This window comes from Hyperoodon ampullatus (genome assembly GCF_949752795.1).
Source record: "Hyperoodon ampullatus genome assembly, chromosome: 2".
Classification (NCBI taxonomy): Eukaryota; Metazoa; Chordata; class Mammalia; order Artiodactyla; family Ziphiidae; genus Hyperoodon; species Hyperoodon ampullatus.
In genome coordinates, this window is record NC_136915.1 from 5,914,095 (window position 1) to 5,937,512 (window position 23,418).

General features: G+C 46.5%; 1 protein-coding gene across 3 annotated transcripts; it reads left to right on the forward strand.

The window, feature by feature from the left end:
* Positions 1-212: 212 nt before the first annotated feature.
* PARK7 (Parkinsonism associated deglycase) lies at positions 213-16,254 on the forward strand. 3 transcript variants are annotated; one of them, XM_079696448.1, is made up of 7 exons: positions 213-329; positions 1,411-1,528; positions 2,933-3,034; positions 4,832-4,891; positions 5,749-5,818; positions 9,476-9,562; positions 15,885-16,254. In XM_079696448.1, the coding sequence occupies exons 2-7, from the start codon at positions 1,439-1,441 to the stop codon at positions 16,043-16,045; spliced, it is 570 nt and encodes a 189-aa protein (XP_079552574.1). In that variant the 5' UTR covers positions 213-329; positions 1,411-1,438; the 3' UTR covers positions 16,046-16,254. The 3 variants fall into 3 exon arrangements, with proteins under 3 accessions (XP_079552574.1, XP_079552573.1, XP_079552575.1); XM_079696447.1 differs by having other exon boundaries at positions 282-420; XM_079696449.1 differs by lacking the exon at positions 213-329 and adding an exon at positions 806-1,000.
* The last annotated feature ends 7,164 nt before the right edge of the window (positions 16,255-23,418 follow it).

Below are 23,418 nucleotides of genomic sequence, written 5' to 3' on the forward strand. Positions count from 1 at the left end.
CGGGAGATTTCGGCAAGATACGTGAGTCCACAGGATTCCCGCGGTGCCGGTTGTTCCAAATGGAATCAATCCCATGCGCACAATCTCCACGCAGAAGGGCAAGTGCCCCCACCCCGTTCTCCAGGGTGGGTTCGGCCGGATGTGACGTAACTTGATGTGAACGACATGCGTCTGCGCAGTGCGAGGCTGAGGAGCCGGGCCGGACGGCGCGCGTCTGCGCAGTGAGGGGCGATGAGAAGCCGGACGGCAAGCGCCTGCGCAATGAGGGGCTGAGCCCGGAGCGTGGCGGCGCGCGTGCGTGCTGGGTTGCGTGCCTGCGTGCGTCCTGGGTTAGTTCGGTTCTGGCCCTGTCGTCCTCCGGGTAGAGGTGCCACCGGAACGGGCTGAGGCTCCGCGTCCTTGGGAAGAGGCGAGGTTCAGGTCGGGACCTTGGGGAACCCGACGTGTGCGCAGGCCGTGGCGCCGCGGGCGGCGAGGGCGCGCGGGCCGCCCGCTGGACCCTCGGGGGGTCCCGGAGGCGGCGCGGACCCGGCCGGCGTCTCGCAGCGTTTGAGGAGTGGGCGGCCTTCTGAGATAAGCAGACGGCGCCGTTAGGCCGCCAGCGTAGTAGCAACGCTAAAGCTGCCGGAATTTGCGTGCATAGAATCCCACCAGCCGGGAGCTAGTTAATCCTGTGTGTGTTAGCATCGTTTTACCAAGATCAGTTCACGGAAGACAAACTGCGGAAAGAGAATAGGCTAAAAACTGTTCAGACCCTGGCTTAGCAGCCGTCGTTTACAACGGCGTTTGCTAAGTGCAAAGAGAGAATCTAGCTGCATTGAGCGTAGTGAGGGGGAATTACCATTTTTCTCCGTTATTAAAAAAAAAAAAGTGTGTTCAGATATTTAGCACTGTTAACCTCCCCCGAATTTTTAGTGCAGTTATTGGAACTAAAAAAAAAAATCCCCTCCAAAAATCTCAGGAGCTAATTGCTAAAGAGTGTATTTCGTTTCTCACCCAGGTAATTAAGTTTAGTCGTTTCTCTGTGAAATAGTACTTGAAAAAAGACGACTTTGTACCTCCCCCGCATCGTGTGAAATGAAAGACCCATGTACTTGTGTCTTGGAAATTTTCATTTGCAATATATTATTAGAAATTGGATTTTTAAAAACATGATAAAGGAAAATCTAAACAATACCAGCGTGTTGGCAACCTTACTGTGTTTTCATCTCAAAAAACATCAGTTGAAATGCTGTGAAAACCAGTGTTAATCTAAAATGCATTTTTCATGTTCAGTTGTGTTTGTGTATCAAAACCTTTTCCTTAGGAGGCACTTAGTTACTCTCCTTTAAAATGTTCCTAAAATTGAAGTTGTTGGCTCTTACAGAGTCGCAGTGAAAGTTTTTCGAAAATCTTTTGTTTTTTTTTCAGTTACATCTTTAAAAAATCCAACATCAAAATGGCTTCAAAAAGAGCTCTGGTCATCCTGGCTACAGGGGCAGAGGAGATGGAGACGGTCATCCCTGTCGATGTCATGAGACGAGCTGGAGTATGTCCCCCAAAGTTTTCTAGCCCTCCTCTCCTTTAAAACATTTTTGGATCTTTATAAGTCATTTTGAATAAAGTAATGTTCCATGTACTTTATGAAGTATTTCAAACGGACAGGACAGTACAGGGACTAATTCCACCTGTTTATCTACTGTGCACATTTACTACTTGTTAACATTTTGCTATATTTCTTTCTGACCTGTGCCTTGCAGAACAGGTGCTTTAAAGGAAGAAGGCATTGCAAAGCCCTCTTTGTAAATTTCCCTAATCCCTTTCCCTTTCTTGCCCCAGAGGTAACTGCTGTCCTCACAGTGAGGTGAATCCATTCCATGCATATCTTTAAAGTAGCATTAGAGTGTGGTTCTCATTTTGCATGTTTGTGGTATAAGCCTATATATACGCATATAACCATAGTGAATGCTTAAATAGCATTTACTGAGTGGTAGGTATCATTCTAAGCACTTACATGAACTTTTTTACATTTTATAACCTTATGAATTATTGCCATTCTCATTTTACAGTTGAAGGAACTGAGGCACAGAAACAATCAATAATATAAAGTGCCCACGTTGTAGTAAAGGCATAGATCCAGTTTGTTTATTTAAAAGTGCTGCGTAGAGAATTCCCTGGCAGTCCAGTGGTTAGGACTCCGTGCTTCCCCTGCAGGGGGCACGGGTTCGGTCGCTGGTTGGGGAACTAAGATCCCGCATGCCGCACGTGGCACGGTCAAATAAAAAAAAAATAAAACTGCTGCTTAGTATTGCACTGTAGGAATATGCCAATCTATCCATTCCTTTATTGTTTCACAGCATTCTAATACTGTAATATTTTTGTACAGGTTTCGTTGTTCACAGGTGTAGCAGTTTTTCTAGGCTCTATGCCTAAAAGGAATTGCTAGTTGCACAGTTGATGTTACTAGATTTTGTCAAATCACTATCCAAAGTACTAATATGTGGGCCCACCAGCAGTGAGGAAGATTCCCATTTTTTCCAGTATTTCCAGTCAACTTTGTAAATTTTTGCAAGGCGGAGTAGTATTTCGTTGTTTTAACTTGTATTTCTACCTTAAGAAAATACCAGGAGGGTTAAATGGCAACAGCAACTTTGCCAGGTGGATTATTGATAGGATGATCATATAATTTATCACCTAAACCAGAACACTTGTGGGAGAAAGGACGCTAAGCAGACAGGGTGCTGGGACAGCATCTTTAATTCATACTGTTCCAGGCAAACTGGGACAGACCTAGTGATTAAATATATTTAGCCATCTTAATAGCCTAAGGTCAGCATGGTTTGGTTGCAGTATTTCCTGCCCAGTTATTTTAAAACACAGGGCAGCTGTGGAAATGTTACTCTAAATTTATGTTTCAGTGTTCTTAAATATCGTGATGATGTCTTTCTCTTAGATTAAGGTCACCGTTGCAGGTCTGGCTGGAAAAGACCCGGTACAGTGTAGCCGAGATGTTGTCATTTGTCCTGATGCCAGTCTAGAAGATGCAAAAAAAGAGGTTTGTTCCATATACTTGGAATTATTCCTTCCTCTGGCTTCTTTATCAGTTTCTTGAACTGTCTCTTGACTACATCTAAGACTGTTGTTAGCACAGACTTATTTTAAGAAAGTTACTTTGCTTGGATGTCTTTGGTACTAAACTAAGCCCTGGGAAGTGGAGGACTTTGCCGTTTTCCACTGTGTATCCAGGGAACCTGGCAGGTCCCTGATACCACGTGTGCTCAGTGTGGGTGGATGGGTGGGACCCTTTCATCAGTGTTCTGGCTCATACAGGCAGCCTGTCCTCTGCTTATAATTATGTTACTTAATATAAAAGAGTCAAGTGGACATTTCCCATTCCTTTTTTACTCTTTACTTGAAAGCTACTTCTTCTCTTTCCTTTATCAGTGACAGAGACGTGGTTGTGTGATTCATGTTACATGGAACAACTCATACTTGATTTGTGGTTGGATTAAGGGAAGGGTAAGAGGTCCCCTGAAATTGTGTCACTTTTTCAGTATTGCGGTTCTTCCTTTTGAGGGGGACCAACACTTCTGGGAATCTGTCAAGAGCTGTGGTCCCTTTCCTCAGAAGCATGACCCCCGCTACGTATACCAGACGCCTTTGCACACGGTTTCACCGGGCTCAGGCTTCAGGGGCCGGTGTGACAGGAGTGTAGGCTGTACCCTGTTGGAGCACAGCTGTGGCAGAGAAGCAAGCAGAGCCCTCTCGTGGACGGCCATCTCTGCCCTCCTGGGGAACCTGGAGCCTGATTTCCCTATGCCTCACTCTCAAATGCATAGGAAAAAGTGTATTCCTTTCTAATCCAAATATTTCAGATTTATTTGCTAGATTGTGGAGTGTAAGAATATTGGTATTTCACATAAATTGTTGAAACTTTCTAAATAGCAGGTTAAAAATGAGAGACTAGAAGTAAATATTCCTTCCCTGTTCGTTTTTGTCCTATGGTGTCTGGTATTGTTTAGTTCAGTTTCTGAAAGGAGTGAAAAAAATTCTGGACTTCACAAATACTGTTCTAAGCTTTGGTTGGTTTTAAAACAACATAGGACATTTTACAGTCTTTAAAAGTAACTCTAAATAGTATATGTTGGACTAAAAATGTAAATTTTCATTTCATAATTTGCTTAATGACTAAATTTTTAAAGCTTTTAACAATTTAAGATATTGTATTAAACCAATTTCTATTTGTAATTTCAGCAAGTTTGAAATCATTAGACTTCTAGGCTGTTTTGGTATCTGGGATACTAAAATATTACATCATTTTTATCCTCCAAGTTCCATTTTTCATAAGGTTAAAAAAAACTTTTTGTGCCTTTTAGAGTTTGTTTTGTTTTTAGTTATTTATTACTATGTACATTCTTGTTGAAAACAATTCACGCGGTGTAGACAAACGCAGAATCAAACGTTAAATGTCCCTTTCTTGTTCTCGCCTTCCCCCCACCCTGCCTCAGTTGGTGATCTCCTTTGTCCATGAGTGTCTGTATACTGTACACATGTATGTGAGGGCATTGAGAGGTGTGTACACACATGCATCTACATGCGTGTGTATATTTATTCTTTGTACAGGAATGAGATAATGATACGCTTGCAGTTCTGCAGCATAGACATCATTTCATGTTACTGTATACAGATTTTCTGCATTTTTTACTAGTTACAATATCCCATCATAGAGAACCCCCTAATTTAACTGTTCTTCTGTGAACAGCTTTTTGCTCTGATGTGAAAGTGTTCCTGCTTAACGCACACTTCAAGTGAAACATCTTCACGTCCTTTTTCATTTTTTGAACTGTTACAGGGACCTTACGATGTGGTGGTTATGCCAGGAGGTGGTCTGGGCGCACAGAATTTATCCCAGGTAAATCTGGGGGGCTTCAGCGTCTCGTATTCTGCTGGGTTTGCTGCTAAAATATTTCAGGAAGGAGGCTGTGAATAGATCAGGAAAAGGTGAAATTAACAAAGTGGTGTTCTAGCTTAATTTTTAAAAAACCGTTTCTAATAACATTTACTATAGAAGTAAGCGGAATTGGTGAAACAGTTATGAACAGATTCTGTGAATACAGTCCAAATGTAAGACTACTTGTTTTTTTTCCCTCAACCGCAGCAGAATGATTAATTTTGTGCTTGTGAAGGGTTAAGCCTAGAAAGATAAAGAGATTGGCTGTCTACTCAACCATCGGGGTTGGGGAGGTCGCAGGGGGCTGGAGCTGCCAGCTTGAATGAAAAATGGCATAAAAGAAGCCGCTGCTTCTTCATTTTGTCTTATGTGAAGAGTCAGCCTGCAGGAAGAAGAAGAGAGAGAGGTGGCAGGGGCATGGCACACAGAAGCTCATGAGGCATTTGGGACTGCTGAGCTCTGCTCCCTGCTTTGCTGTCTGAAAGCACCCAAAACAACACATTTCCTCCCTTCTGTGTCTTTCTCCCTAGAGTACAAAATGGCAAGGGTTAATATGCCCAAGGGAACTTGCTTTTCTTATCTTTAAACATCTTTAAGAAAAGGGTACCTTTTTCTTATAATAAATGCCTTGACTGGGTTTAAGGATGTAGAAACACTACGAATTTGGTAGTTTTTATATTGATGATTTAGCAGTATTGTTGAAAAATAGATGGAAGATCTTGTGGTTTAAGCTAAAATCAGATTCTGCCAAAGTTGCCAGCCAGAGATTGGCTGCAGCTTAATGACAGCTTGCTGTGTTTTTGGTTTTCTTTGACTAGTCCCCTGCTGTGAAGGAGGTCCTGAAGGAACAAGAAAAGAGGAAGGGCCTCATCGCCGCAATCTGTGCGGGTAAGTACAGAGCCGTCCTGTGTTCAAGTGTGTTGTTGGCTTTCTTCAAAAAATACGTGACGGGGTCGTCTTTAATTACAAGATCGTGTTCCCAGTATTTCTTCCCCTTCCTAAGGCGTGAAGGACATCTGTATCGGTGTATTTAGTTTGGGGCATGAGGTTGATGGCATCTCAGAAATTACTACAGTTGCGTTTTCTGCCTCTCCCTGCCTTTGGTCTACATTCTGTGAAACTTAGTGTTTTCCCTGTTTGGTGGACCTGCAGGAGAACGTGGCCCCTCTGGCACTCAGTAAACAGCTTCTTACGGCAAATCCCCGTGCCAGGAAGTACTCCTGCCCGCACAGGGGCGGCAAGACTTGGGCCAGCGTAGCGTCACTGCTCTGGCCTGTGCTTGCCCTGGGGGGCTTCCTGCCTGGTCCCCAGTGTTCAGTGCTGGGTCTTAGGTACTGTATTCTCTGCCACTTAATTTAGAGTAAGGCTGGTGGTGCTTTGTCGATGTCTCCACATCTTTGAAACCTAGTAATACTTTGGTTTTTGATACCATTTTAAAGTCCATCCTTTTTGCTCTAATATCAGATGATATTCTGCCATCTTGCATTTTTTTCATAGTGTAATTTTGGCAGGTGCCTTCCTTATTCATAGGTCTTCATTAAATGTTTGTCAAAAAGAGCAAATAAAGAGATGAATGTATGGATGGTTAAATAAAATGATGCGTTGATATTCTCTTCAATACAATAGACTTTTTAAAAGAAGTCATAGGCCGGGGATCTGGGGACTGCATTACAGCAGTGGTTCTCGGAGTTTTTTCAAAGGGTTCGTAAGGGCAAAGCACATACTATTAACACATTATTTGCCTTTTTCCTTCTTACTCTCGCAGGAGTGACATCAGAGTATGACGATGTCACCACTCAGGCATGGCTTGTGCGCTTGAGGATTCTTATGTTGTAAACCTGTCCCAGTTTTAATTTCTAGCGTGGCAGATATTGATAAATGTAACTCGTATAATAGCTAAATGTTTGAGAACCTCTGCATTAAAGACCGGGAAGGACTGAGGGGCAACCACCTGGCAAGCCCCGTCCGTGGGTTCCGGTCAGCACTGACCTCTGACCTGCCCTGGGGCTCGGGGGTTTCTCTCTGCTGAAGGACGCTGCAGCCCAAGCAGCTGCAGCCCTCCTTGTGGAGGAAGACAGAGGTGCCGTCATTCAGGCAAGGGCTTAGTCCACCCCCCACCCCCCCCCCCCACGTGCTGCCCCTCACCTCTGCCTCATTTTCAGCGCTTCACCTAAAGGAAGAAAGGAAGGGTTTGGGCTGGGCTTGTCCTCTTAGGACTGTGTTGCAAGTAAAAAGCGCGTTATCAGTTTGTCATTTTGTGTCACCACAGTAGCAGAATTATCAGCCACATCTGGTTCAGGGTTTTGTGTTCAGGCAGACTTGAATCCCACGCTGCTAAGGCACACAGGCCTTGTCGTCATTTACATCCACATGGTAAAGTGAACGGAGCTAGTGACCTGTTGTCTTGTTGAATGTCCGGCACTGCCCCGCTGGGTGGTGCACAAAGTAGGAGAAGCGTGATGGCGTTTGGAACGAGTAATGGGAGAGATCCGGGTGTTTAAATCGGCAGATGAGAACAAGATGATTCTTAAATGTCGCAGCTAGGAATTGGGAACGGTTTATTGAACTGAAGGAATATTAGCTTAGCCCCTAATGTGGAGTGAATGGGAGAGACAGAAATTGGAAGGGAGGCTGTCTTGAGAAGAAAATAAAACGAGATTCACTCTGGGTGGGGCAGGGGAAGGAAGCCTGGAGGTGACGAGCAGGCTGTGTGCGGGCAAGCGCTGGGCTGCAGGTGCAAGCTGGGGGCGCTCGCGGGACCTGGTGTTCCCTCTGTACATCACCACACGGTGGCGCTGTTGGCTTTCGCCTCCGGGCCTCCCAAGGCGATTCTGTCCACTGTACCCTCTGTTCCCTGAACCTTCTGCTCGCTGCTCAGAGCTGGACCCCTGTTGCAGACTCGGCCACATTTCATCCACCGGAATCTCAAGTAATAGGAGCAGTTAAGTATCCCCTCGAGTTTTCCAGCTAGGATTCTGAAGCCCCGGCAAGCAGTAATTATGAGCTTACCGTACGGTCATTAATGTTATAGGCAGCCATTTTATCACCTGGAGGGAGCAGCCTAAATATGCCTGGCTTGCTGTGTGGCCTGCTGTCCTCATGTACGGTCAGTCATCGCTTGAAATTTGCTTTAAAATATATGATGTAGGAAATTATTTTTTCTTAAAATCTTACAAAATAAGAATTAAAGGTAATTCATGAATACATCAAATAAAAATTGAGATAATTACTCAATTTTTACACACACTCTTAGGATTTGCTACCAAACATAGCTCTCATATGCAGCATACAAGTAAGGAGGAAGGGGGCGTCAAGTATATTTAAGAGGCTTTCGAGTTAAGATATAAATGAGGACTTGATATGAAACTGACACCTGACGTTAAGATAGAAAGCTTATGTAATTACGTATCATTTGTCTGATCTTCCTGTTAGTAGCAGGTAAGATCTGAGTAGCCTGTAGGTAGGTCCGTTATACAACCACTTTATCCTTGGAACGGTGCTGTAAAACGAGAGGTCATAAGAGCAAGTGCTTGGGTTTGCTGGAGTTAAAGTGTGCAGAGTCCGTCCTGGGACGTTAACCACAGTGCGCTAACCGTTTAGAAGGCCGCGGTGCTCTTCTGAAGTTTTTCTAGGTGTGACATTAGGCCTTAGAAAGTTTTTCTTTTGTTATTTTTTTGGTGGCTTAGAGGAAAAGGGTAGAAAAACTACTTTTCTAAAAGTTTTAAGATAACAAAGGTATAAAACCTTTTTTGTCTTAGTCCCTATTTGAGGACTGTTACCTACAAAATATGCTTGTGATTATCCGTGAAGTTGACCATTCATAAAAATCTCAAGTTAGCACCAGCATATTTTTTTTTAACCTTCATTTTAAGAGGGAGCATGTAGGGGACCACAGGGGGCATTGGTGCAGGGTTCTTAAGTGCGTAGTTGTAAGACAGAAACGCCAGTGCCTTTGTATCTCAGACGTGGGCATTTCACAGGTGTCTCCTTTGGGGTGGGACAGTGTCCCGTTCATTTTAATAATCCTACTACCTGATACATTTGGATAGACAGATGGATGAGTGCTAATTTTTCATTCTCAAGTAGAAAAATAAAACTAGTCTGTAAAATAGCAGCCAAGCCCAGGGGTTCAGAGAGTACTAGTTGCCTTTCATGTGTAACTAAATCTTCCATCTGCAAAGGGTAAGGCAGGACGTTTTGCCCTCCGTGGTCTCGCCCTCCTTTGTACCCCTGTTACACTTGCAGCCTGTCCCTCGAGGGGGCATGTTCTATTTATCTGTTTGCTCCTCGGCTATAAAAGTAGATATTTTTGATTAAATGGTTATTGATGTGTTTTAAGTTTGTACGTTTTTGCCGCATGTGCTCAGCAGATGGTTTATTATAGACATACTTTACCTCTCATACTGAGAAGTGTTTAGTTTCAGAATCATAAGTGTATTTTAGGTAAGAGCCCCTGATTTTGAAGAATATTTTTGCTGCTGCGATTTTTAAAACATGGGTTTTTCTGTGTCTACATTTAAGTCTTTTTATTCATCTTCTTTTTAGGACCTACGGCTCTGTTGGCTCATGAAATAGGTTTTGGAAGCAAAGTTACAACACACCCACTTGCTAAAGACAAAATGATGGACGGAAGTAAGTACACGCTTATATTGTAATGTGCTAAAAGACCTACTCAGAAAGCTGTGCTATAGCATTATCTCCCACTTGGTAGACAGTAGTACATAGGGATTCTCTGTGGGTTGGGGTGTGATGTGTTCCTCACTTTCTTTGCAAGTGTTTCAGTGAGAGAGACGGACCAATGGTGTGGGTGTCTACGCGTGCACCCCCTGACGGTGTGGGTCTGCAGACATGCACCCTAACGGGGACGCAGGCGCTGAGCCAGAGGCTGGCCTGGCTCTGAGTTGCTGCAGAATGCCAGTTTAACTAGTATTTTTACTCAATACTTTGCCAGCGGCCTGAGGGTAAATTTTAAACCTTGATAGCGATTTCAGAATGTGCCCTTTTGCCCACAATCCAAAGTAAAATGGACATTGCTCCCTTCTTCCAGAGGAGGCCCGGGTGGCAGGCAGGCCTGTTCCTTCCCTCATGGGCTTCTTTTATAAATATCAGCTAGATGTGTAACTTTTATTCATTTATTTTCATGAAAACAATTTCTATTCATGGTAAAAAAAAAAAAAATGCAAACAGTACAGAAAGGGGTGAAGTAAAAGGAGATGTTTCTCTTCTCTCTAACTTCCCCAGCACCTTTCTACTTTTCAGATTTAACTTCTATTAAGTTTTCCTGTGAAACTCTAGAATTTTCTCTGCACATACTCATTATCCTTTGCAGTTTAATATTGTTACTCACATGAGATCTAGTAAGTATATTCTACAGCTTGCTTTTTTAACCTGATATTGTAACCTTTTTTGGTAATTTATCAACTTTTAAAAAAATTCTCTTATTGTTGCTTGTCACTTGGAGATTATTTTTAAAAAGCACATCATTGTCTCTGCCCTCCAAGAGTTAACAGTTTGCAGAGACATGTGCATCAAATTTAAAAACATGAGGCAGTGTGTAATTAACAGCAAAACAATGTAAGCAAGCTCCTGGATGTACAGCTGTGTAGCCACTGCTGCTCAGTGTGACATTCAGAGCACCAACCAGGTAGTGTCTTTTGTCAGGTGGTATCTTCCTCTGCCACCTTTCCCTGTAGTGCATATCACAGGGAGGCAGAGACCCTGGAACATGCAGAGAGAAAGAAGAATCACGCTGGTGTGGATAAGTGCAGGGAATAACAAATTCCCACTTAGAAGCCAAAAGTGGCTCGACTGGCGTTCAGCCGGTGGGGAGACCGAGTGACCAGCTCCGTTTAAAACACCCACCAACCAAAAACCAGTGGCTAAATAAAAAGACTAATAGTTAGGGAGGGTGGGAGGGAGACGCAAGAGGGAGGAGATATGGGGATATATGTACACGTACAGCTGATTCACTTTGTTATACAGCAGAAACTAACACACCGTTGTAAAGCAATTATACTCCAGTAAAGATGTTGGGAAAAAAAAAAGACTAATAGTATCAAAAGCGGATTTGAAAACAGCTGCGCGACTGATGGATTTTCTTGTCTATCTCTGTTCTCCTCTGGACTTATTCTGAACTAAAAGTAGGGCAAGTAAATTTTTTCTTATGTTGTTGCTTTCATCACAAAGTAAAGTGATGCATTTTTCATTCACTGCCTTTTTAAAAAGATTAATAGACCTTATTTTTTAGAGGAGTGTTACGTTCACAGTAAAATTAAGCAGAAAAGTACAGTGTTTCCCTAAACCCCCAGTACCCCACCCCATCCCCCTCACCATCAGCTTCCTTTCCTCCACCAGACGGTGCCTTTGCTACAGTCGATGAACCTGCGCTGATGTGTCATCATCACCTAAAGTCCATAGTTTATGTCAGGGTTCACTCTCGGTGTTGCAGATTCTGCATATTCTTAAATCTGATCCAAAGTAGTATTTTCTTGAAAAATCTATGATTTTAGTTGGCAGAAAGATACCAAGTTGTCAGTAAAACCATCTGTGTGAAAATTGATTTTTTTTTTTTTAAAGGCTCTGGTTTCTGGGCACTTTTTAGTGTAGGGATTTAATTTACTTTGAGCTAATGGAGGGGTTTTGGAGGGTTAGAAAGAACAGAATCGGGCTTCCTTTAGTAGTTACGACACATGAGAAGGAAGGAGTGGAACATGTTCCCCATTATCTGCACATGTATCTTTGTGGCTCTTTCCTTGTAACGCCTCAGGAAGTTGAGGCGGATCAGAAGTAGAAAAAGATGAGATCGTTAACTCTCGGGCACCTACAGGGTATATTCCTGTGCACTATCTCAAGCCTTGCAGCCCCGGTGCCCAGCAAGGCAGGTGTTGGCTTCACCTCGCCTCGGGAGGCGAGGCCACTTGTTGGAGCCAGGCCGGAACTGGGGCCCCGCCTCTGTCCTGGTGAGGCCCCCCCACACGCCTAAGTTACCAGCATTGCATTCTGTCCTCTTACACGTAAGTCCTCTCGTAAGAGAAGAATGTTGGCAGTTTCTCCCCCCTCAGAACGTTCTGAGAGGTGGCGCTGCAGTCGCTTCCTGGATGTCTCCTCCGGGGGGGCCTCTGTCTCGTCCTCGTGTGAACACCGTGTTGAGATCAGCAGGCCTGGCTCTGGGCTGAGTGCTGGGGACGCCGCGGCGAACAGGCTGCCCCTACCCGGCCATGTCTGCAGTAATGACACCACCACTTCGTGCTGGCGTTTGGTTTGGTTGGGTTCCCATAATCATCCTGTTAGGTTGGTATCATCCGCATTTTACAGAAGAGAAAAAGGAGGCTCCGAGAGGTCAGACAGCTACTGAATGGCAGACCTGGATTTGAACCCAGAGCTGCTGTGCTCAGGGGTCGGCGGCTTTTCCTTGAAGGGCCAGCTAGTAAATATCGCGGGCTCTCTGGGACGCCCCGTCTCTGTGGCGACTCCTCCACCTGTGGCGCCCAGACCATGTAGGTGATGGGTGTGCAGGTAAAAGCTGCCGTTAGTTGCTGCCCCCTGCCCCCTGGCCTCCCCCGGTGCTTCATCTCTGGGCTTTGAGAGAGGCTTTGGAGTGTTTGCTTAAAGTTAACAGGGAATGAATGCCTCCTGCGGGTTGGCCGGGAATTGGCTGGTGCGCGGGGGGTTTTCTTCATTGTCGCCACTAGGTGGAGGTGGTCCGTAAGTAGACCTTTTGCTCTTCCTGGTTGAGATTCTGAGAACATGGAACCTTTAAACATCTTTAACCAGTTCAGGCTGTATTTGTAATATTTTACCCACAAAGAGGTTGTTAAGTGAACCGTTTAGAGCCGTGCCTCCCGCTGACCTGTCCGTCTCAGCTCCAGGAGACCCAGCCCAGCCAGTTTTCTAGTTCAGCATTTAAAATGATCTTTAACCATCAGGAAATGAGGTTAGATTAGGAAAACCTCTGGCCCTCAAACCAGGAATCCTCTTTTCTTCTAAAAAAGTGTAACTAGGAAATGTTTCACTTACTGTAGTCAGTTATTTCAGTGGGTGAGGTGATTTTTAATGAGGTTTAGGAAGACATAAATCACTGAAGGTGTTATTCATCCACTTTGAAAGGACATGAGCATCAGGACGTCGTTTCTATAGCTCATTAATGCAGCAGAAGCATCTTGCTCAGGAGACTTCTTTTTTTTTTGTTTTGGCTGCGTTGGGTCTTAGTTGCAGTGCGCGGGCTCAGTAGTTGCGGTGTGGGGGCTTAGTTGCCCCGCGGCATGTGGGATCTTAGTTCCCCGACCAGGGATCGAACACATGTCCCCTGCATTGGAAGGCGGATTCTTAACCACTGGACTGCCAGGGAAGTCCCAGGAGACGTTTTTCTGTATGTGTTCACTGAACAGGCATTTCCTGAGCTCTTCCTTAGGCTCTGGGAACAGAAAAGGGAACAAGATAGAGCCAGGTCGTCAGGTGTTCTCGGGGCGGGGGTGGGGGGGACTGGCAGGAGGTCTGCACTGAGCGTGGGGGAGGGGAGGGGAGGGGTTCAGAGGCGGTGTGTGCGCTGCGTGCCTGGCTCTCGCTGCGGGACTGGGTGTGGTGGGATCTCACAGAGGACCCTCTGTCCTTCGTGTCCCACGTCGCTGAGTGGTGCCACCACCCGCCCACCCGGTTGCCCAGGACAGGCGGCTGGGAGTCACCCTTGATGTCTCTCCACATCGAGTCTGTCCCCAAGGCCTGGGCATTTGACCTCCGGGGTACATCTCAGACCTTCGTTTCCTGTCCGTTGCCGCTGTCCCATCCAGGTACCGTTTGCTCCCGCCTGGATGCGGCTGCCTCCGTCTCCCCTCTGGTTCCTTCCGGTCCGGTCGCTGTGCGCAGGCCAGGCCCCGGCGTTTGTGCACCGTGACGTGGAGTTCAGGGTCACCTCAGGGTGCTGGAGACAGTTGGCGAAGGCTTCTCCTGGGGGCACTGGGTGTGCTCTGATGTGCGCTTCGGGAAGGTTCCCGTTTTGGTGGTGCTGAGTGTGGAGGGAACGGCAGTCAGGCAGCAGGCGGAGGAGCGTCATTCATTCTTTCATTTACCTGGTACTCGGGGGCACCCCCTTGGTGCCATCAATACCCTGGGCCAGACGGGCAGGTGAAGGCTCAGCGTTTTACAGAATAGACAGTAAACAGGAGACAGACTGTTTCCTCGGCGCTGGGAGGGCACTGGCTGTGATGGAGTGACCTGAGGGACCTGGTCTAGAGAGGGGTCACAGGTGCCCTCTCTAGGGGCTTGGTGCTGATGCTGAAATTGAAAGAGCAAGTCGCTGAGAAGAGCTTCCTGGGCAGAGGGAGCAGCCCGGGCCCCTCGTGGGGCCGTAAAGAGTGCAGTGTGCCCGGCGGCAGCTCCAGGCGGGAGAGGGCGGTGGGGCAGGTCGCGTGGGGCACTGGTGCTGCGCGCGGAGGGAGGGTCTGCTGACCGCCTGCCTGGCGTGCAGGGTGAGAGCTGTGGGGGCTGGTGCAGGGAATCCCAGCTTCGTGCCCTGAGACTTGCCCGGAGGCGGTATCGTTTACTTTCTGGGAATATAGGAGAAGCACAGCCAACTGGGGCCGCAGAAGGAAAGTAGTCCCTGACAAGTGAGTGTGGTTTCTCCCTCCGCGCCTCCCTCTCCCCGCTCCCGATCTGTTATGTGTAGTTTGTGCTTGTTTGATTTTGAGGCAGCAGAGAGCGTGTGTGCGCGTTACCTAGGTAGTCGGCATCACAGGTAGTTTCTACCTTCAACACCAATTCAGCCTCATCCCCCTTTCCTCCAGCATTTTGTAGGGAAGGAAAAATCATTTTCCCTCTACCCTTCTGAGTTCTTAGTTGAGACCCCTGAAAAAAACCAAAAAAGGTGGGGGGGCTTCCCTGGTGGCGCAGTGGTTGAGAGTCCGCCTGCCGATGCAGGGGACATGGGTTCGTGCCCCGGTCCGGGAAGGTCCCACATGCCGCGGAGCGGCTGGGCCCATGAGCCGTGGCCGCTGAGCCTGCGCGTCCGGAGCCTGTGCTCCGCAACGGGAGAGGCCACAGCAGTGAGAGGCCCGCGTACCGCAAAAAAAAAAAAAAAAAAGACAGATTGACCAGAGGAAAACAAGTTTATTAACATGTATACATGGGAGATACCCAGAGAAAAATGAGTAACTCCCTGAGATGGTTTAGAATTCTGGCTTAAATAAATACCATCCTAATAGAGAAAGGGGACGGGGAGGTAGGCCTCTCAGGGGAGCATAATTGGCTTTTAGGAAAGATGAAGGGACCCTTCGAAGAGTAGATGGGAGGAATGATAGTTTGTGACAAAGTTTGTCTGGGTGTGGTGTCAACTTCTAGTTTCCTCTCCTGGTTGATGAGACTCCCTGGAGGGGATTTATGAGCTCCTTCTGGATGATCTGTCTTTAGGCAGGAAAGGAGATTGAGAGGAAGCCACTCCCTCTCCCTGCCTGTGCTGTTTTTCAAGTGCTTTTAGCTCAAAATAATCAGTATACCAAAGCAGCCTATTTTGGGGTGGCATTTCCTGAACTCTTGCAGTCATACTTTAGGGTGCGTCTTCTCTACCCTTCATTTCACAGAATTGACACTTGCCTGTGTTGTGGAATAGAAACGTGAGTGCTTAGCGTTCACTCCGGCGTCCCCCGCACACATACGAGGTCTTATGCAGCTGTGTTGAAGTCACATGTGTTCACACGCTTCATTTCAGCAGTTGTTCGCTTCTCCTGCTCTTTGCTGTGCGTGGCGGCCTCGGTATCTTCCCGCTGTGCTTCCAGAGCTGGGAGTGCCTAAGGGTTGCCAGTGACTGGCCACCTCGTTGTTGTCCTGGGGTTTTTGCTTGTGCTTGTTTTAATTTTCATGAGACCAGTAGCAGTGCTGTAAGGGAATGGGACTGCTGAGTGGTGTTCCTTGCTGTCCAGCATAGCCCATTGGGACGTAACCCTTTTTTGTTTTTATTTCGAAGGTCATTACAGCTACTCAGAGAACCGTGTGGAAAGGGACGGCCTGATCCTCACCAGCCGGGGTCCGGGAACCAGCTTCGAGTTTGCTCTGGCGATTGTCGAGGCGCTGGCCGGCAAGGAGGTGGCCGAACAAGTGAAGGCCCCGCTGGTTCTTAAAGATTAGAGCAGAGAGGTTTGCTGATGGGTAATCCGTCCTCACCATGTTCGCTTTAAACAAAAGAAGGGGGATTACTGTGCAGAGGCGCCGTCATCACCATCCCCCCTCAAGTGTGGCTGTGACGCGACAGCTGCACAGAGATTCCTCAGCCTGCACTTGTGTCCCCACATTTCTGAACCTTGATTGCAGAATAAATGGGGCGTTTAGCAAAACTACTGATGGTTCCTTCTTTTACTTCTGGTCTCTGTTTTCTTGTGTGAAACCAAGTGATTATCAGCTTCGTTTGCAGCTCTTAGCTATTGATACAGCTGCTGAAATAAATGAATAGGAAACGCATTTTACACAGCAGGGAGGAAAAGCGTAAAACAGAGATTGAAAAGGCTTGTGAGGGTTGTGACTTCTCTCCCGTTCATTCACTGTATCTCTAATGTGCGACTAAAAAATACCAGCGAGGTTGGCTGCACTGGTGAACTTTTGTAGCTGATCCCTCGTCGCCCGTTGCAGAGAGAGTCCTGAGATGGAATTGAAAACTTCCCAAGGCTGGCCTAGCCTGCCCTCCCTTCCTTGGATAACAGTACCTGGCTGTTTCACCCTGCGAGCCGCCCGGCTCCCATGTGCAGTGGGTGGGATGCACACCTGGGCTGGGCACACAGCCCAGGCCCAACCAGTCAAAGCCTGACACACCCTGACCCAGGTGGGACCGTCAGCCAGTGGGATTCAGTGCCGGGGCCTGTGCCCTGCCCGCTGGGGTTCTCTGCTGGGTGGTCAGGAGGGCCGGCAGTGAACCTGGAGGAAAAGGCCGGGCCGAACGTGGCTCCAACACGACAGGCGGAAAGCTCAGAACGCGCTTGACCCAAGATCCATCTGCACCCGAAGCAGGCAACACCTGGACTTGCGAACAGAAGCCAACAAATTCCCTTGGCTTTTTTGTTAAACCATTTGTAAGTGACTGATGGGACACAAAGGAACGAGGTGGTGGGCAGGCTCCTGAGGGTGGAGGACTGAGCCGCCGAGTAAAACTGCCGAACCACCAGTGGGCTTTGCTGCCTGTCCACCCACCCACCCACCGCCCCCTCCCCCGTCTCTCCTTCCCCCCTCCCTCCTGGCCTTTTAGATGTGTGGCTGTGAGGTTTCTGTCACAACTACTCAGCTCTGTCCTAGTAGCACAAAAGCAGCCACAGCCACTCCACCAGGCAGGCAGGATGGCCGTGCAGCAAAACCTTTATCAAACCAGGCAGCAGTGGGGATTGGACCCTCGGGCTGCAGTTTGCCTACCCCTGAACCGGAAGGCAAGGCAGATGTTACTGATGAAAAATGCAAAGGAAATTGCAGGTTCTGATAAGCACTGATGATGTAAAGAGGATGCCGGGGAGAGAACAGGAGACACTGCATGAGGGCTGGGGGGCCTCTGAGGTGAGGTCAGGTTTGCCCCTGCAGCAGCTGTTGGCTGTGCTGGACCTGCTCTGTGCCCAGCCCATTCCTGGTGCTGCAAGAGCCATTGGGAGACACAGTCTGTCCTCTTAGAGCTAATATGTGGGATTGGGAGAGAGGAAAACATCTACGTTCTATGACGAGAAGCAAGGTAAGGGGGCAGTGATGGGCCCGCAGGGTGTATGTAGGAGACCTCTGTGAAAAGGGACCTGAGGGGAAACCTGGAGAGATCCGGTGTTGAGTAAGGCAGGTCTGCTGAGGGCATTCCAGGAAGAAGAAACAGGAAGAGCAAAGGCCCTGGGGCAGGAGCACTGGGGTGTGGAGGGTGGCTGGCTGGGGGTGGGGTTGGAGAGCTAGCTGTCACCTAGGTGGGGAGCCCTGGAGGAGGACCCTGATCTTTCTCGGTTCAGAGGTTCTCTGTTGAGAGGGGGCCCCATGGGGAGCAAGGGGGAGGAACCCAGAGGGGGGCGCCCACGTGGGTGAGAAGGCCATTCCCACCTTTCCGACTAGAACACAAGGTCCAATGGAGATTTTCTGTCCTGAGCTGGAGAAGGAGCCCTTGGGGTAGGAGGAGTGAATTTGGAGTGCAGATTGATGAATTCAAGAGGTCTATAAAATATACTTTGAATAAAGAAAGAAAAACTCAAAACCTGTTACTTTGAAAGTCCCAATTTACTGACGTTTAAGTAATTCACTGTTAAGAGTGAACAGTAAAAACTCCTGCGTGACTTCCCTAGCGGTTAGGACCCTGCGCTTCCACTGCAGGGGGTGCAGGTTCGATCCCTGGCCGGGGAACTGAGATCCCGCATGCTGCGCGGCCAAAAAATAAAAATTAAGAAAAAGAAAAAGAGACAGACTAATTATTTGGTTTAAAAAAAAGAAGACTCTCACAAGTCATGGCGTATCTTACCAGCAGCCCCTACCTCTGATTAAGCTCCCTGGAATTTGAGTGACCTGCAGGAAGGGAACTATTTAAGAGATTAGCTCTTTGAATTTTGGTGCCCTTGGGGCGGCAGGAAAAGGTGATTCCAGATGGACAAAAAGGAAAGAGCATTTTTAAGAGACTCAGTTTATCAGACTCCAGGCGATATAGCGAAGATTTTTTCTTCCCCCGACAGTGTTTGGGGCAGGGGCTCCAGGACCTGCTTTATCTAAACCGTAGGCCTTTTCTGGCCAGGTCAAGAATTGCTGGCTTTAGGCGTATCGATAGCATCTGAAAACCTCCACCCTCTTAATCTGCTGGCTTCTTTCCTATGCTAAACACACCTGCTCTCTTCCTTCTAGGAAGCAGGGGGCAGGGGGTGCGGGGCAGTGGTGCCGACAAAGAGAACTTGGGAACTGAAGGAGGGGGGAGGCTGGCTACATTTCAAAGTGACCTGGACTTGGAGTTTAAGTGTGTGGCCTATCCAGCTAGACGGGCCTCCTCAGCCAGGGGTCACCCCACTTTGGGCATCATTTCCTTCACTCTCACCTTTGCGACAGTAGCTGTGGCTTCTGGAGCTCCGGTGTCTGCCCAAGGCCGCTTGCAGAGTTAGGGAGGAGATGGGGTCTGGAAATCAAATCTCTTACCCGGAGCCCAGCCCGGGTGAGCAGCTCCGGGCCGTGGCTTTCCCGGCACTGGGCAGAGGTGGCCAGGCTCGGATCCCGAGGCCCTGGTCACTGTTGCCCCAGGGAAGCGACAGCCAAACTGCTCTTCCAAAGAGTTAGTGATTGTGACTGGTGTCTGGTGAAAGCCTGATGAATAAACGAAGGAGGGGCGGACCAAGCCTCCAGCTGGGTGGCTAACCTTCCACACTGGATGCAGACAGAGTCATTACATACGTCACTGTTCTGCACCTTGCTTTTTCACTGATTGTATTTTAGAGAACCTTTTCTCTGCCAGCATGCGGAGATTTACGTGCTGGCTACATCATGCAACTCAGTTCTCCCAACGTCCTGACAAAGTGGCCGCTGGCATCCGTTGTAAAAAGAAGAGAAAACTGTAGTCTCTCGGTCCTGTGCTGTAGGGTTGTCTGAAGATCAGAGGCAGCCATGAAGAGGGAAGTACATTTCTTAAACTGTGAAACATTAGATGAAAAGTATGATTTTAGTGTAGCCGACTCTATCGTCTTAGAGTCTGGTTGTGTGTTCTATATTCTAGGCTGTTGCTTCCCTAAGGAATGAGGAGAACATTCAATTTTCCTGAGCAATCATCTCATAGTTTTGCTTTTTTTAAAAAAAAACTCCCTGCCTTTGCTCTTGGTCAGGGGACCTGGGTGCCCGAGGAGCAGCAGTGGGTCAGGGCCACTGACATACCTGCCACAGCATCTCCCCTGGCGTGTGAGGTCAGAGTCAGTGAGGTGCGCAGGAAGGGGCTGAGGAATATCTGGGCGGGACATACCCTGCTGGCTCCTAGCGTGGGATCCTGGAGCGAGCCCCTCCCCGCAGACCCCAGCTCCAGCCTCAAGGCACCCAGGGCCAGAGGGCCAGGGCTCTCATGAGGCCAGGCGCTGCGTCAGGATTGCCATCACCATCATTATCACCATCACCATCAGCATCACCATCTCTGCTTCCTGCAGCCCGCAGGGGCTGTTTCAGGTTCCCCAAGTCCTGGGCCAGCTGCTATCCATCGTCAGATCAGATGCGATCCCCGCTCCGGGCCTCACAACTCAGCTGCTTTATTTTGCTTTTTCAATTCTGCGTGTGATCACATTCTCGGGTTTTCTCTTTTAAAAAGTTTTTTTTTGTTGTTTTGTTTTTGAATTTAGCCTGCTCTTCGAGATTTTTCCTTGGCTTAAAAATAACATTAGAGTGGAAAGTTCATTGTCTTAGAAAAGAAAGTTGTGGGTAACAGAGGAGCCATATGCAGACACAGACCTTGGGTTGGTGGTGACGGAATACCAGGCACCGCCTTGCAAGAGCCACCAGGATCAGGACGCTGGGCCTCGGTCGATGTCACAGCTTTGCTTGAGAGGTTTTCTTAAAAGCCAAGCAAAAGTGAGTATGCCGTAAAGGTGTGTTTGGCTCAGATTTCTTTGTTCAAGGGAGAATAATATTTCACAGAGTTTACTGAAGAGCGAGTTGTGCTTTGTTTTAAAAGACACATGGAATGTAGCTGGTGTCAGTCCTGAATTCCTGCGTCCTGAGGGCTTGTCCCTCCAGCCCCTACCCCACTCCGGACTGTTGGGGGGAGGTCTTGGGGCCCACCAGCCTTGAGCCTCAGGCCCCCAACGTGATGTGTGGTCAGTTACACAAAAAGCAGTCTCTCTCCATTAACCTTGCTGAATGCCTAGCCCTGGGGATGTAGGGAGATAAGGTGGCAGTCTTGTTAGGGATAACTTGCCAGGTGAGAGGCAGGTAAAGGATGATGATGCAGAAACAGATAGTCATGCCTTAGAGCCTTAGACCATCCCCTTGGTTTGCCTTAAGCAGTGAATCAATGCGGGAATAATGGACAAGTTTGCAAGCAGAAATGAACTCACCCTCTTTTTTAATACTTGGTTATGCTTCTCCTTCCATCATCCAAAAATGACGGGACGCTCAGCCTACTTAACGACAGAGTAAATTGCCTCTGGATTGTGGATAATACTATGTCATTAGTCCATCAGACATCTAGCTCAGTGCCACCTGAGTCTTCAAGCACTTTTTAAAAAATTTAATTATACTGCATTCCACAATTTATCCATTGTATTACTAATGAGCATTTGGGCCCTTTCCAGTCTCCCAGCGTTTTGCTCGCATCTCCTGATGCATATGGGCAAGAGTCTCTCCAGGGTAGACATTTTGTTAAGGACCACTTATTTTAGTATTTGCTTTTTTGTTTCATGGACCCCTTTGGTACAGTAGTGAAGTCTTGGATGACTTCTTAGAATAACATTTTAAAATACATTGGATTACAAGGGAAACCAATCGTATTGGAATATAGTTTTCAAAATGTTAAAAGTACAAATTTGTGATAAAGCAATACATGTCCTCCTACCATTAAATGGTCATATTTAGCCATCGGTCTAACAACGACCATAATTTTGAAGTTGTGGTGACCATAAACGGTATTTTGAGATATCTGCAACAAATTCAATGTGATACACAAAATCTGTATTCCCTTGGTTGGTACAAGTCACAGGTACAGTACTAGTAACACAAAGGTTTGGTTCCTAATGGAAGGAAATAACAAGTTTCAGTTAGAGATTAGTGACAACACAGACATACTTTTTTTTTCTCATTCGAGTACACAGACGCCCCATCTAACCATGTGCCCCAGGTTAAGAAGTCTTGCACTAGGACACGCTAAGCCACTTCCCAAACAGTTCTGTCAATTTATTCTCCACGAGCGGGGAATAAGAATGACTGTTGCCTCATGTCCTGTCACCATTAGCTATTGTCCAACTCTTAAGTTATTGCTAATTTGGTGGGTATGAAATGGTATCTCCTTGAGGCTTTAATTTGCATTTTCCTGGTAACTCAGGAAGCATTTTTCTTATGGCTTCTTCTGTGTAATGACTCTCTTTTGCTCATTTTCCTGTTGGGTTTTCGTCTTTTTGATTTGTAGGAATTTTTTATACATTCTGAATATTAATCACAATCATTTATATGAGAAGAAATTGGGAGAAATGAGTGAACTGCTTTTGATTTTAGCTTAAGTAAAGAAGAAAAAAAAACCCTGTTATTTATTTGTTTTGCAAATATCTTCTGGATTGTGGCTTGCCTTTTCACTTGTTTTTTTTAAAGATTTTTTTTTAAATGAATTATAGTTGGTTTACAATGTTCTGTTAGCTTCAGGCATACAGCAAAGTGATTCAGTTATATATATCAGACTCTTTTCCTTTATAGGTTACTACAAGATATTGAATATAGTTCCCTGTGCTATATAATAGGTCCTTATTGTTAATCTATTTTATATATAGTAGTTTGTATCTGTTCATCTCAAACTCCCCCTTTGGTAACCATAAGATTGTTTTCTATGCCTGTGAGTCTCTTTCTGTTTCGTAAATAAGTTCATTTGTATCATTTTTTAGTTTCCACATATAAATGAGATCATATGATATTTGTCTTTCTCTGACTTACTTCACTTGGTGTGGTGATCTCTACGTCCATCCATGTTGCTGCAAATGGCATTATTTCATTCTTTTTTTAATGGCTGAGTAGCCTTTTCTTTCTTTATGGCATCTCTGATAAACAGAAATTCTTAATTTTAGTCTAGTAGAATCTCAATGTTTGTCTTTATAGTTTGTGCTAAATTCTTTTCTATCTCAAGATTGTAAAGATGTCCACTTGTATTGTCTACTAAGTTTTTTTACAGTTTTGCATTCCGCCTGTAAGCCCTTAAGCCATCTGGAATTAACTTTGTGTATGTGCGAGGTATGGATCTGACTTCTCTTTGTTCCAAATGGTTAATTAGTTGTCCCAGCACCAGGTGGTGAATGGCCCATCTTTTCCCCACGAATCTGCAATTCCAGTTCTGTCCTAACTCAGATTTCCATAGCGTTTATCTTTGTTTAGGGGCTCTATTCTCTTTCATCAATCCATTAGTCTGTGTCTGCATCAGCACCACACAGGCTAATTTCTTTACCTGGTGGAGGTAATTCTCCCAACTCCTTCAGAAGTACCTTGGCAGTTCATAGCCTTGGCTCTTCCAGATAAATGTTAGAATCAGCTTATCACGTCTCACAAAACATACTGCTGGGATTTTTTGATTTTTCAAGTTTTGATTGAATTTGTAGAGCAATTTAGGGAAAGTTGATGTCTTTCTGATGTTGATCCTTCTTAACTAAGAACAGAGTATACTCTCTACCCTTTTGTGTCTTCTTTAATATCTGTCTTTAATAAACTTCTCTGATTTCTCTGTCAAGAGCTTGCGCATCTTTTGTTGGATTCTTTAAATCCTTCTCCCTCCCCTTCCCCCTCCCCCCTTCTTCTTTTTCCTCCTCTCTTTTTTCCTTTCTTTCTTTTTCTCTTTCTTTCTTCTGATA